Source organism: Callospermophilus lateralis, chromosome 9, assembly GCF_048772815.1.
Source record: "Callospermophilus lateralis isolate mCalLat2 chromosome 9, mCalLat2.hap1, whole genome shotgun sequence".
In the NCBI taxonomy this organism is placed as follows: domain Eukaryota; kingdom Metazoa; phylum Chordata; class Mammalia; order Rodentia; family Sciuridae; genus Callospermophilus; species Callospermophilus lateralis.
In genome coordinates, this window is record NC_135313.1 from 27,307,246 (window position 1) to 27,321,099 (window position 13,854).

At 34.3% G+C, this 13,854-nt stretch overlaps 1 protein-coding gene across 1 annotated transcript in view; it reads right to left on the reverse strand.

Moving 5' to 3' along the window:
• Pth2r (parathyroid hormone 2 receptor) overlaps positions 1–5,489 on the reverse strand; it is a 63,824-nt gene extending 58,335 nt beyond the window's left edge. The window contains exon 1 of the mRNA XM_076866830.2: positions 5,354–5,489. Coding sequence (XP_076722945.2) covers positions 5,354–5,489 — 136 coding nt within the window. The remainder of the gene's footprint in view (positions 1–5,353) is intronic.
• Positions 5,490–13,854: the final 8,365 nt, after the last annotated feature.

Here is a 13,854-nt window from a genome sequence, read left to right on the forward strand (position 1 = left end):
TTATTTGGCAAGAAACTAATTAATTGCCTAATGAGTCACCAATCTTTCTTTATAAATTAACACCATTAATTATAGCTCTATAATCCTTTGTGTGTGCCAGGAAAAACTAATTATTAGTGAAGCTTGTTCAACCGTGATATTTATACAGAACAGCCTAAAATTTGGAGACTCTAGCTTTTTCTCTTTTTAGTTCTTCAGTTACTCATAACAAAATACAACCACCCTTGGAAGAAGAACCAGGATGAATAATATTTCACTTTTTATTTTTAAATATGTGAATAGTTTTATAATGAGGTATTCGTGTTTACATTGCCATTTCTGTCTTTCATAAACTTTAGGAAAATTTTATGATCAGCTTATTACAAAAAAATTTCAGAAATATAACAGAAAATACATACCCATAATTTAGAATTGACAGTTTTAATAGTTTCTGATATTTATTTCATCTAATTTATTTTCGGTATAATTTTAAAATAAATTATAGGCAGAACAAGAGCTTATTCTTAAATGTTTTGATGTGCAATGCTCAATTTTAAGAGCATTTTAGAATGGAAATTTCCTAAATTAATCAGTGAACTCAAAATGCCACTCTAAGTTTTAAGACTTCAAGTAAAGAGATGTAATCCCTCCCAGATTACAATGTTTTGCAGTGACTACATAGTTGTGAATACCCTTGTTGTTAAAATTACACACCAGCCTAAAACATGTCTACCATCCCTGTGCAGCCATCAAGCCCATGGGGCAAGGACAGAATTTTATTCAGGCTTTTCAGTGCTTACTACAGAAGCAACACACTATGGGTACAAGTGTGTTGACTATTAAAGGAACATCAAAGATACTGTTGGCCCAAGTAATTGCCAAGTATTTTCCAGCTCAAAAGTTCATGAGGCTTCATGGGAAATAGTTTTTTCAGTCCTTATAGATAATTATCAAATTCCTTCATGATGAAGCTGATCCTTGTCAGTAGATTTACATGTCTAGGATGAGTGTCAGTGTTATTTAAAGGTAAAATGAGTGATTTCCTGTTTGGACACTATTAGGTCATTCAGAAAACTCTCTCCTGGCACAAGATACCTACAAAGGCTGGATGAATAGAAAAGTCTTCTGTGAAAACATGATTTAGCAGGTTGTAAAGTAAAGGAATAAATCTAAAGCCAGAAATTATTCTATGGGGGCAACAAGTACTACAATTAGGGCTTACCTTACAGATCGCTATCAATCTTTTGGCTTCGGGCTTGTGCTTTGATAAAGTCAGGTGATGAAAATTGAGCCTGAGCCCTAATAACTTGGGAAAATTAGATGGGAGACCCCTCTATAAAATCAGTATCCCCCAAAGATGACACACCCCTCCTTAGTGGGTGAACAAGAGACAAAAACATCCTTCAGAGACAGATTGACTCATTTCATTTTTGGCTATATTTAGAGGTAAAATAGGAAATAGTGACCCCCCAAAAAAATTGTTCTCCAGAAGCTTCTAATCAAATCCCACACTCCTACAGTATCTAAACTCAGTTAAGATAGACTTACATCAATAGATCCTCTAGGCACCTTCCATAAGCAAACACAAATGTTCCCTGGAGGAAGATGCTTTAAACCAAAAGTTCCTCATCATAAATCATTAGACACATAAGGAAATAAGCTATCAGGTGTGATAATCATCATGAACCAGCAAAATCTGTGGATATTAGAATTATCAAGTGCAGAATATAAAATATATGTCTAAGAAAATAAAAAGAAATTGAAAGATTGCTGAAGGTACAAAAGATCATCAAAATTAAATATGAAATCCAGGCACTGTGGCTCACACCTGTAATCCTAGCAACTCAGGAGGCTGAGGCAGAAGAATCACAACACTCACAACTCAGCCTCAGCAATTTAGCAAAGCCTTAAGCAATTTAGTGAGACTGTCTCAAAACAAAAATAAAAAGAGTGGGTATGTGGCTCAGTAGTAAAGCACCTCTGGATTCAAGCTCCAGTTCAAAAACATAAAAAAAAAAAATGAAGATATCAGAAAGTAAAAAACAAAATTAACTAATGAATAGATTAAAGAGCTGTAAGACAAAGCTGAACAAAGAGTTAAAAAACTAGAAAACATATTTGAAGAATTTACCAAAACAGCCGTAGAGAAACAAACAAACAAACAAAAAAACACAAAAATATATAAGACATGGACACTCTGAGGGTAGTATGAGAAGGTTTCACATTTGTCTACTTAAAAGTTCCTGAGGGAGATAACAGAGAGAATGGAGGACAGCAAATTTCAAGGACAAAATAACTAAAACGTTCTTGTTACTGAATAAAGACAGATCCTTAGATTCGGGGAAATCCAGTGAATTCAGAGTAAAACTATAGAACATCAAAGTCAAAGAGAAGCTCTTAAGAAGAGCCAGAGAGAAAAGGCCAATCGCCAACAAAGACTGAGAACTGATCTGTCAATAGTAGTAATGGAAGTTATGAAATAATATCCTCACGGACTAAAAATAAGTAATTTTCAATAACAAAGGTTACATATTCAGAAAAAAATATTGCTCAGAATTGCAACTCAAGATATTTTCAGACAAAAACTGAAGGCACAATGAGCACATTCTCATGTAAAAAAAATTCAAAAAAGAAATAAATAAAAGATATTTCCTGGAAGAAGAAAAATAAAAATAACATAAAACAACAATCCTATATGACAACAGCATATACTTTAGAAATAATTAAAGTATCCTAAACTGCTTATATTATTTATTAAAAGGAAGTTCACAATAACTAAACTGTGGAGACAACCTTGATGTCCTTCAGTATGAATGGATAGAAAAAATGTGGCATATATACACAATGGAATTTTACTCAGCATTAAAAATAAAAACAAAATCATGGTATTTGCAGGTAAATGGATGGCATTGGAGAAGATAATGCTAAGTGAAGCCACCCAATCCAAAAAAATAAAACAAGTGCTGAATGTTTTCTCTGACATAAGGAGGTTGACTCATAGTGGGGTAGGGAGGGAGAGCATGGAAGGAATAGATGAATTCTAGATAGGGCAGAGGGGTGGAAGGGAAAGGAAGGGGGCAGGGGATTAGCAGGGATGGTGGAATGTGATGGACATCATTATCCAAAGTACATGTATGAAGACTTGAATTAGGTGTCAACATACTTTAAAACAGAGATACAAAAATTGTGGTATATATGTGTATTAAGAATTGTAATGCAAAAAAATAAAAGTACATGTATAAAGGCAAAAAATAAATATATTAAAGTGATTTGAGAGAAAAGAAAGAAAGAAAATAGACCAGTAGTGTAGGGGAAGGAGATCAGGGGAGGGAGGAAGGAAGGCAAGGGGAAGTACTGGGAAAGAAATTGATCAGATTATGTTATGTGCCTGTACAAATATGTCTCAATGAAATCCACTATTCTGTATAATAAATATGCAACAATAAAAAAATTTTCTTCAATTAAAACTGTATGAAAAAGCCTCCAGGGTGATCACTAAGAGAATTAAATACAATAAACGTCTTCCAAACTAGTTGTGGCAAAGGTAGAATAAAATAAGCAAAAAAAGCCTCAGTTAGTCCAAAAGCAGATTGGAAATGGGAGGGACACATAGGAAGAGCTGATGAAATAAAGAATCCAAATTAGATGGCAGAGTGAAATTCAAATACTGTACATCAGTTCTCACAATTAATATAAGTGGAGTGAACTCTTCACTTAATAGACAAAGGTTATCAGAACAACAAGAAAATGTATGCTATTTATAAAAGATACTCCAATCAAAGTTAACGGGGCAAAGGGGAGGGAGGGACGGGTAGCCACCAGGGGGCAGGAAAGATAGTGGAATGAGATGGACATCATTACCCTAGGTATGTGTGTGACTGCACATATGGTGCACTGCTACATCGTGTACAACCAGAGAAATGAAAGTTGTGCTGCATTTGTGTACAATGAATCAAAATGCATTCTGCTGTCCTATATACCAAACTAAAATAAATAAATTTTAAAAAAGATACTCTCAAAACATAAGTATATGGAAATTTTAATAAAAGACTGGAGAAATATAAGGAGGTACTGTTTAGTGGACTTAGAGTGTCAATTTTGTAAGATGAAAAGCTTGTGGAGATTGGCTGCCCAATAATGCGAATATACTTAACATAGCTGAACATTAAAAATGGTTAGGATGATCAATTTAAAGTTATGTGTACTTTATCACAGCACATTTCTTTTTTGATATAGTTATACTAGGCAAATGCTAACCAAGAGACAAAGAAACTATGTCATTTGTTTAATATTGTTATCTTAATATAATAATTTGAATTATATTTTAATAACTGAAAGCAAAAATATTCTAGTAACAAAGAAGACTACTTTTAAATTGATAAAAATTTAATTAACCAGGAAATACGTTTTTAAACTTGTATATACCAATAACACACTTTCAAAATATATGAAGAAAAAAAATTCAATGACTTTTTTATTGAAAAGTTCACAATAATAGTATAATTTAAGGTACATATCTCAATAAACAATAGATCAAGCATATAAAAATCACTATGGATACAAAATTCATAAACCACATTAACAAAAAAGCTTAGCCTAGTGAACATTCTAAAACAAAACTTGAGAACATATATTCTTTTGAAGATCACTTGGAACATTTATCAAAATCATCTACAATGTAAGCCATTAAGCCTATTTTTCAAAATAGATATCTTGAAAGCTGCATTCTTTGATCATAACCAATTAATAAATCAGTCACAATTTTTAAAAAAAAAAAACATTTAAAGACCAATATGAAGCAGATATTGAACTGTACATTTTATTAGAGAGGCATAACTTTAAGGACACTCTAATTTGGGGAGCTTGGTAAATGTCATCCCACTTCTCACTTGAATTTAGAACTAAATAAAGAGTCAGGCAGATGGAAATAAAAGTGGCATTTTATTAGCAAAATAGGCTTTTTGGAGAACATGGCTTTGGTGTGTATAAATGAACTGGTTTATGGAATTGAGTTTATCTGAATTGAGTTTGCCCTTTAAAACTTCAGGTAATATCCCCAGGGACAGAGCCTCCCCCTCCAAGCTCGAAATCTGGTGCCTGTTCCCTACAGGCAGACAGATCCCAGGGAGGAGATGTGCGCATGCCCACTTGCTTTTCCCAAACCTGCTAATCAGACAAGCCACTCCTTCCACAGGGAGTGAAGAGCAAGTGGGGTGGAAAGGAGAAAAGAGTTAGTCGGCTACCAAACCTGCCACATGGGAACAGGCAATGACACTGAGGATCTTGCCAACACCAAATACCAAGGCAAACGTGCAATCTTTGTGAGGACTGGGGTGGGGGCACAAGAGGAATGCAGTTCTGTCAGGGTCTTTACCTCCCTCCTGGAGCTGGGCTGTGATGTTGAGCTCACATTGCACTTTCGCTTTCATAACAAGGATGATCTGCTCCTCGATGGTAACGGTGCCATCTGAATCCAGCTGTGGAAATGAACAAAATGCAAACATTCCCATCACCTCTTTTTAAAAAGCCATGATACAAGCTTTCATTATTCCATCTTCTAATATAATTGGAAATTAATTTTAACATCAAGCTACCTGAGCAGTTCTTTATCAGAGACAAAATTCAAAATCCATCTAGTGTATAATATTTAAGGATAATTTTACCTGATTGGCCTAAAGAAAAAAATGTCATCGCAGAAAATATGGATTAAATATGATTAGATAATTATATAACAGAAAATATAACTAGAAAAAATAATAAATGAAAATTTATTGGAAAGTCATGAAGACTTGTATTTTATTGTTTTTTTCACAATATGTCAAAAATTGAAATGGACTAAGGACCAAATCTAGCTCTACCAAAAAGTTATAAGTGAAATATGAACAAAACATTCAACATCTTTATGCTTTGGATTATTTATCTACTAAATCGGTTAGTCCAAAAGGCCTCCAGTCATCCTTTTGCCTTAATGTTGAGTCTCTTCCCAGGAATTTAGTTCTAGAGAGAAGGCAAGGAAGAAGCCACAATGTTTTGATGACCTACTAACTGTGGTTAGTTGCACCACATTTTATATGTTAAAAGTGAGTCATCATCTTAGGCCACAAAGCAACTCTTACCAAATACAAAAAAAAAAAAAAAAAAAAAGGAAGAGAGAGAGACAGAAAGATAATACCTTGTATTCTCTCAGACTGTAATGGAATGAAATTAGAAATCAATGTTAAAAAAAAAAACAGAAGCTACTCTATCTAACATCTGGAGAATAAATAATACACAATTTGAATGACTAATGGAACAATGGATATCAGAAGAAATCAGAAATGAAATTTAAAAAAAAAAATACTTAGAGGTAAAGGAGAATAGCAACACAACATATCAAAATCATGAAGGCAGTGCTAAGAGAAAAAAAGTTCATTGCATTTAGCTCATTCATTAAAAGAATAAATAGTTAACAAATAAATAATATAACATCTCAAAGCCCCAGAAAAAGAAGAAGAAATCAATGCCAAATGCAAGTGAAGACATGAAATATATAAAATCAGAGCTGAAATCAATGAAATTGAAACAAAGGAAATAATCCAAAAACTCAACAAAACAAAAATTTGGTTCTTTGAAAAAAATAAATAAAAGTGATACATCCTTAGCCATGCTAAAAAATAGAGTGAGAATTTGCAAATTAATAAATTATGGAAAAGAAAATCACAAAAGACACTACTGAAATACAAGCGATAATGAGAAACTATTTTGAAAATTTATACTCTAATAAAATAGAAAATCTTGAAGATTTTGGCAAATTTCTACAGACATTTGACCTACCCAAATTGAATCCGGAGAACATGGAAAATTTAACCAGATCAAATTTAAGCAATGAAATTGAAGACATCATTAAAAGCCCACCAAGAAAGAAAAGCCCAGGACCAGACAGATTCTCAGCTGAGTTCTACCAGACCTTCAAAGAAGAACTAACACCTATCCTCCTCTATTCTATGAAATAGAAAAGGAGGGAACCCTTCCAAACTCATTCTATGAAGTTAGTATCACCCTAATACCAAAACCAGACAAAGGTACATCAAGGAAAGAAAATTTCACACCAATGTCCCTGATGAACATAAACGCAAAAATTCCTAATAAAATACTGGCAAATTGCATACAAAAACATATTAAAAAGATAGTGCACCATGATCAAGTGGATTTCATCCCATGGATACAAAATTGATTCAACAAATGGAAATCAATAAGTGTAATTCACCACATCAATAGACTTAAAGACAAGAATCACATGATCATCTCAATAGATGCAGAAAAAGCATTTGACAAATTCAGCATCCATTCATGTTCAAAACACTAGAAAAAAACTAGGGATAGTAGGTATATATCTCAACATTGTAAAAAGCTATGCATGCTAAAGCCAAGGCCAACATCATTCTAAATGAAGAAAAAATGGAAGCATTCCCTCCAAACAGGAACAAGACAGAGATGCCTTCTTAGCATAGTCCTGGAAACTCTAGCCAGAAATTAGACAGAGAAAGAAATTAGAGGGATAGGAATAGGAAAAGAAGAGCTCAAACTATCCCTATTTGCTGATGACATGATCTATATTTAGAAGACTCCAAAAAAAATCCACTAAAAAACTTCTAGGACTCAGCAAAGTAGGAGGATATAAAATTAACACCAATAAATCAATTGCATTGCTATACATCAGTGATGGGATCAGGTGAAAGAGAAGCTAAAAAAACTATTCCATTCATAAAAGCCTCAAAAAATTAAAATATTTAGTAATCAATCTAATAAAGAAGTGAAAGACCTCTACAATGAAAACTACAGGACCCTAAAGAAAGAAACTGAAGAAGACCTTAGAGGATGGAAAGTTATCTCAAGTTTTTAGATAAGCATAATTAATATTGTCAAAATGGCCATATTACTAAAAGTGCTATACAGATTTAATGCAATTTCTATTAAGTTTCCAATGACATTCTTTATAGAAAATAGAAAAGGCAATCATGAAATTCATTTGGAAAAATAAGAGGCCCGGAATAACCAAAACAATCCTTAGCGAGAAAAGTGAAGCAGCAGGCATCACAATACCAGATCTTAAATTACACTACAGAGCTATAGTAACAAAAACAGCATAGTATTGGCTCAAAAACAGACATGAAGACCAACGAAATAGAATATAAGACACAGAGACAAGTTATCTCACACTAGACAAAGGTGCCCTAAACATACATCGAAGAAAGGATAGCCTCTTAACAAATGGTGCTGGGAAAAGTGGAAATCCTTATGTAACAAAATGAAATTAAACCTTTATCTCTCACCCTGCACAAAACTCAACTCGGAGTGGATCAAGGACCTAGGCATTAGACCAGAGGCCCTTCACATAAAAGAAGGCAATGTAGGCCCAGCTCTCCATCATGTAATCTTAGGAACAAATTCCTCAATAGGAGTTCATAACCCACTTGAATCAAATGTATGAAATATGATATGTCAAGAGCTTTGTACTGTTTTGAACAACCAATAATAATAAAAAAAGCAATATAAATTTAAGTTTTCCTATAGAAAAAAAATAAAATAAATAATGTCACATGGCTTCAAAGTGAAAAAAAATACTCCTAAAACACAAGAGGTAAAATCAAGAATCAATAAATGGGATGAATCAAATTAAAAAGCTTCTTCACAGCAAAGAAAACTATCAAGATCGTGAAGAAAGAGCCTACCTGATGGTAGAAAATCTTCACCACATGTACCTCAGATAGAGCACTAATCTCCAGGATTTATGAAGAACTCCAAAGACTTAATACCAAAGAAATAAATAGTCCGATCAATAAATGGGCCAAGAAACTAAACAAACACTCCACAGAAGAAGATATAGAATCAATCAACAAATACATGCAAAAATGTTCGACATCTCTAGCAATTACAGAAATGCAAATCAAAACTACTCTAAGATTTTACCTCACTCCAGTCAGAATGGCAATTATGAAGAATACAAGGAACAATAAGTGTTGGTGAGGATGTGAGGTAAAAGGTAAATTCATACATTGCCAGTGGGACTGCAAATTGGTGCAACCACTCTGGAAAGCAGTATAGAGAGTCCACAGAAAACATGGAATGGAACTACCATTTGACCCAGCTATTCCACTCCTAGGTTTATACCCAAAGGACTTAAAATCAGCATACTACAGTGATGTAGCCACATCAATGTTTTCAGCAGTGCAGTTTACAATAGCTAAACTATAGTACTAACCTAGGTACCCTTCAACAGACAAATGGGTAAAGAAAATGTGTTATATATACACATGGAATATTACTCAGCCATAAAGAAGAATGAAAATATGGCATTTGCAAGTGGAAACTATCATGCTAAGTGTTCTCTCTGATATGTGGATGCCGACTCACAATAGGCTGGGAGGTTGGGGGCCAGGTAAAGGGGAGGGAGTTTCACCAAATTGGACAGAGTGGAATAGGGGGGAGAGAGAGAGGATGGGAATGGGGAAGACAGTAGAATGAATCAGACATAAAATTCTTATGTTCATGTATAAATAAATGACCAGTCTAACTCCATATCATGTACACCACAAAAATGGGAAGTTGTACTCCATGTATGTGTGATATGTCAAAATATGTTCTATTGTCATGTATAACTAAAAAAACAAGTTTTTTTTTTTTAAAAAAAGTGAGTCATCAATGCTCATTTGAGAGGAGGGAATTTATCTCTCCCTCTTAATGGGACATATCCAAAATTTCATAAGTATATTTTTAAACAACCACAATTTTATGCTGGTAGTCTTTGCTCTAGATTTATTAATAATAATAGGATCCAAAGCTTTACATCTCTGTCTACTGGGGAATTCAAGATTCTTGAATCAAAGCAGATTATAAAGTCAATAGATTTACCTAAATAACAACTCCCAATAATATAATAATTTACAAAAACCAAATCTTTCATTTCAGCTGCAAATATGCTCATTCTCTAGAGCTATTCTTTACATGAGGAAACAAGCCTTTTGATATTGTGCAATAAGACATTATAAACTGAACAGCAGAAATACATGCTCATGTCACTGGCCATACAAAGTATACATAGAGATTATTGATAATCATGATTTTAAATGATACATAAAACGATATACTGGTAAAATGAAGAATATAGAAAGAAAATCTAAGGTAAAAATTATTTTGAGCCTGAACAAATTATCATTATTTCTGAACATTATTAGTTTGTTATTTTCTATTATAGGACAAAGTGAAGCTCAGTCAACAGATATCTAGTGTGAGGATTATCTAGTTCTGAATTATATTCATAGCTCAATGTCTACATTTATGTTAACTGTCTTCAGAAAGGATGAGAATAAGCAAAAATTGATTGGGGGAGTTAAAATACACACCAGAGTCTCTGGCTGTCAGGGTAATACAACATTTTCTAAGTCACTGCACTAAAGTGAATCAGAAAAAATCTCAGATTTCAAAAAGAGAGAATGAAATGACAACAGAGGAGTCATCTGAATGTGCATGACAGGAAGGAAAAAAAAGACTCCTTACCACTCATTCTTGAGGAGTAGTCAGGCGCCATTCAAGCATTCAAGTTGGGTTTTTGTTTTGTTTTTCTGCCTTTTATCCAGTTGAATAATTATGTCTTTTCCTTCAATCCTAGAAATATTGGGTAAGCCCTAACCAAGTTTCAGAACTATAAATTTGATTCAGAGAAATGTGACTTTACTTATCAGACATGAACCTTTCAGATCACCCCTTGTACCATTTTTACTTGAACGTCTTCATTTTTGTTTCTCTTTGGGCAGATGCAGCCTTTTCTGGTGGGGGTAAGCATTTCAGTAATATAAACATTTTGTAGTACACAGCTTCTAATGATACTTTGTTCTGAAAAATGTCATAGCTTAGTCAGAAGTAAGTTTGATTAGAATTGTCTAATTCATGGTCTGTTACATTCACCTTTAGTCATTTCTACTGAGAGCACAAATACACTTCATGTCCTCAGCATGGTATTCTCTTCTTCCTTTGTTACCAGTGTTCCTTACTATGGAGTGACATGAAAATGATAATGTACTTAAAACACAAAAGAAGTTTTCCAAGTCAATGTCTATTAATACAAAAGCAACAATTGCATCCAAAACAAAACACAACATTTAGAAAAGCAGATGTTAGTCATTTGTCCTGGACAATGATCATTTATGATCTGAAATAAAACACTGAGTTCCAACATCACATATTTAATGGCTAAAAGAAGCCCTAATTTGATAATGTGTATGTCATTGGAAATCTCTAAAGTTGTCATTAGAGATACCAATTGTTAATGTCAGAATATGAAAATCATCATAATTATAATGTTTACTCCATTTTCAAGCAAACATGGATCCATAAATTAGATGAATTTAAAAGGAAACATTCTGAACTTCCACTTCTGCCACCATGGAATAGACATATTTCTCCTAATCTTCCCAGAAAGTATAACGAAAAATGCCCCTGGTATTCAATATAAAATGAACATTAAGATAATTCTGAAAGGGGAGAGGAGAAAGCAGACCAGGTGGGGAACTCGGCTCCTGAAGAAGGACCCAGTGGTAGGCTCCCTGGGTTGGTTTTGTGTTTTGTTTTTTAACTCATATATCTCTAAGTTAGAGTTGAAGTCGTTGGAAACTCTGAACAGTAACAGGTACAGAAAAATCAGCCTCAAGGGAAGCCTGTTCTCTACAGAAAGGAAGGAAAGGGCAGCCTGACTGCACAGAAAATTGGACACTAATAGTTGACCCAAGCCAAATACCACAAAAAAATAATTATAGTCCTATACACAAAACACACTGGCAAAGGCCAAGCAGGAAGCCTGGATTTCCACCCCAGCAAGGCTGTAAGGAGGCACCCCTGCCACCTCCCAGAAAGATTTGAGAGAAAGTAGAAAACCAGGACACTCACCCACACTGTCCTACCTCTCACTCCCACCCCAGCCTTTCCCCACCATAGCCTGCACGTCAGTAGAGACCTTGTGGGGAGCCAGGACTTCCACCTCCTCCTGCCAGAAACAAGGGTAGGGCCAGAAAAAGCCCAGTGGGGAGTCAGCCTGATTGTGTGTCAGGGGAGACCACCTTAGGTGCAGAACTCATTCCCCCACCCATCTGGTACCAGTGAGTGCTGCCTGGGGACCTAAACTTCCATGTGTACTGAGCAGTAACAACGTGGCACCCCCATTTCAACAGCTACTTTAATACCAGATAAGACAGACTTCAGAGCAAACAAAATTACCAGAGACCAAGAGGAACATTATGCAATAATAAAGGGGTCGCTCCACCAGGAAGACGTAGCTATACTAAGTCTATATGTATCACAAAGCTACAAAATAGGTGAAGCAAAAACTGATGGAACTGAAAAAGAGCTAAATCCACTATTACTGCTTCAACAGCCCTCTCTCAACAGCTGATAGAACAACTTAGATAACCAGCAAGGATACAAAACTCAGCAAGGCTGTCAACCAACAGGATCTAACAACCAACAGGATTTAACAAACATTTACAGAATACACAGCAATGGAGAATGCACTTTCATTCCAAATACACGCAGAACATATACCAAGGTAGACCAAATCCTGAGTTTGCAGATAGCAGATCCTGGTACTACTTAGCCTCCATAATGTGTCAATCACTCCCTCATAATAGATGTAATATGTTCTGTAATATATATTATATAATATAGATTATGTAATATATTACATCTATTATGAGGAAGTGACTGATACATATAATGTATATTATATATTAGGTAGTGATTATATTTATACACACACATACACACACACACACACACACACACACACATATTTAATCTCCTAATGGTTCTGTTTCTCTGAAGAGCTCTAAGTCATATTGTTAGACATACTATTTTCCATAGTCCATGAGAAAGGTAAACTGGTCTATAATAAGAAATTTGGCATGGAATTCAGGGGTTTTCATACATAATAGGATTGATGGGCCAAATCATAAATCAGCTTTATTAACTCTCTACTCCACGCTTTCATATAGACCTTAAGAATTCATGTAGACTTAGGATTATTTTGATTTTACTTTCCTAAATGCTAATGTCACTGTCAAGAATGTGATTCCTTTGGGGATAGCCAAACAAAAGGAATTTGAAAATGAAAATAAGTTTTTAACTATTCTGAATTTGTTGTCTGTAATATTGGATTAAGATAGAGAAAAAGAATATGTTCTAATAAACTGAGAGCTTTGGGGATATTATTGAATCATCCATCTTTAACTAAAGCACTAAGAAAGTATTTCCATTTTTCCTTCTTTTAACTCAACATAAAATAATCAAACAGATGAAATACACAGCATAAATTTGTTCACAAAGGCACAAACAAACATGCACACAGGCAGATATTATAAATATCAGGGCTCCCAATTTTTTTAATCCTTTCACAAAATGACATTGTTTTATACATTTGGCTGTTTTTTAAAAAAAAATCCAATGCCTTGTTCATGCAAGAAATAATTTGAAAACTAGTTAAAAAATAGATATCCATAGTGTGTCTCAGAAAGACTTAAATGACAACATTAGATATGAGATCACATTGAACTGCCACCCTTTCAACCTATTACTCATTCCTTTCTCTTTCATTTTAACTACATGTGAATTTATTGTAGATATTTGTAGAGCTCCAATTACCAGTTAGAAATGAAGCATGGTTATTTTCTAAGAGTCATATAATGGTTATAGAGATGGAGAATAAATCGGCAGTTGCCATGAGTTGGAAGGGAAAGGGAAAGGAAGTGGTTATGGCTATAAAAAGATAGTAGAAGACATTCCTGTGCTGGAATGCCTCTGTATTGGAACCAAGATGGGCCATCACATGCAACTACACATGTGATAAAA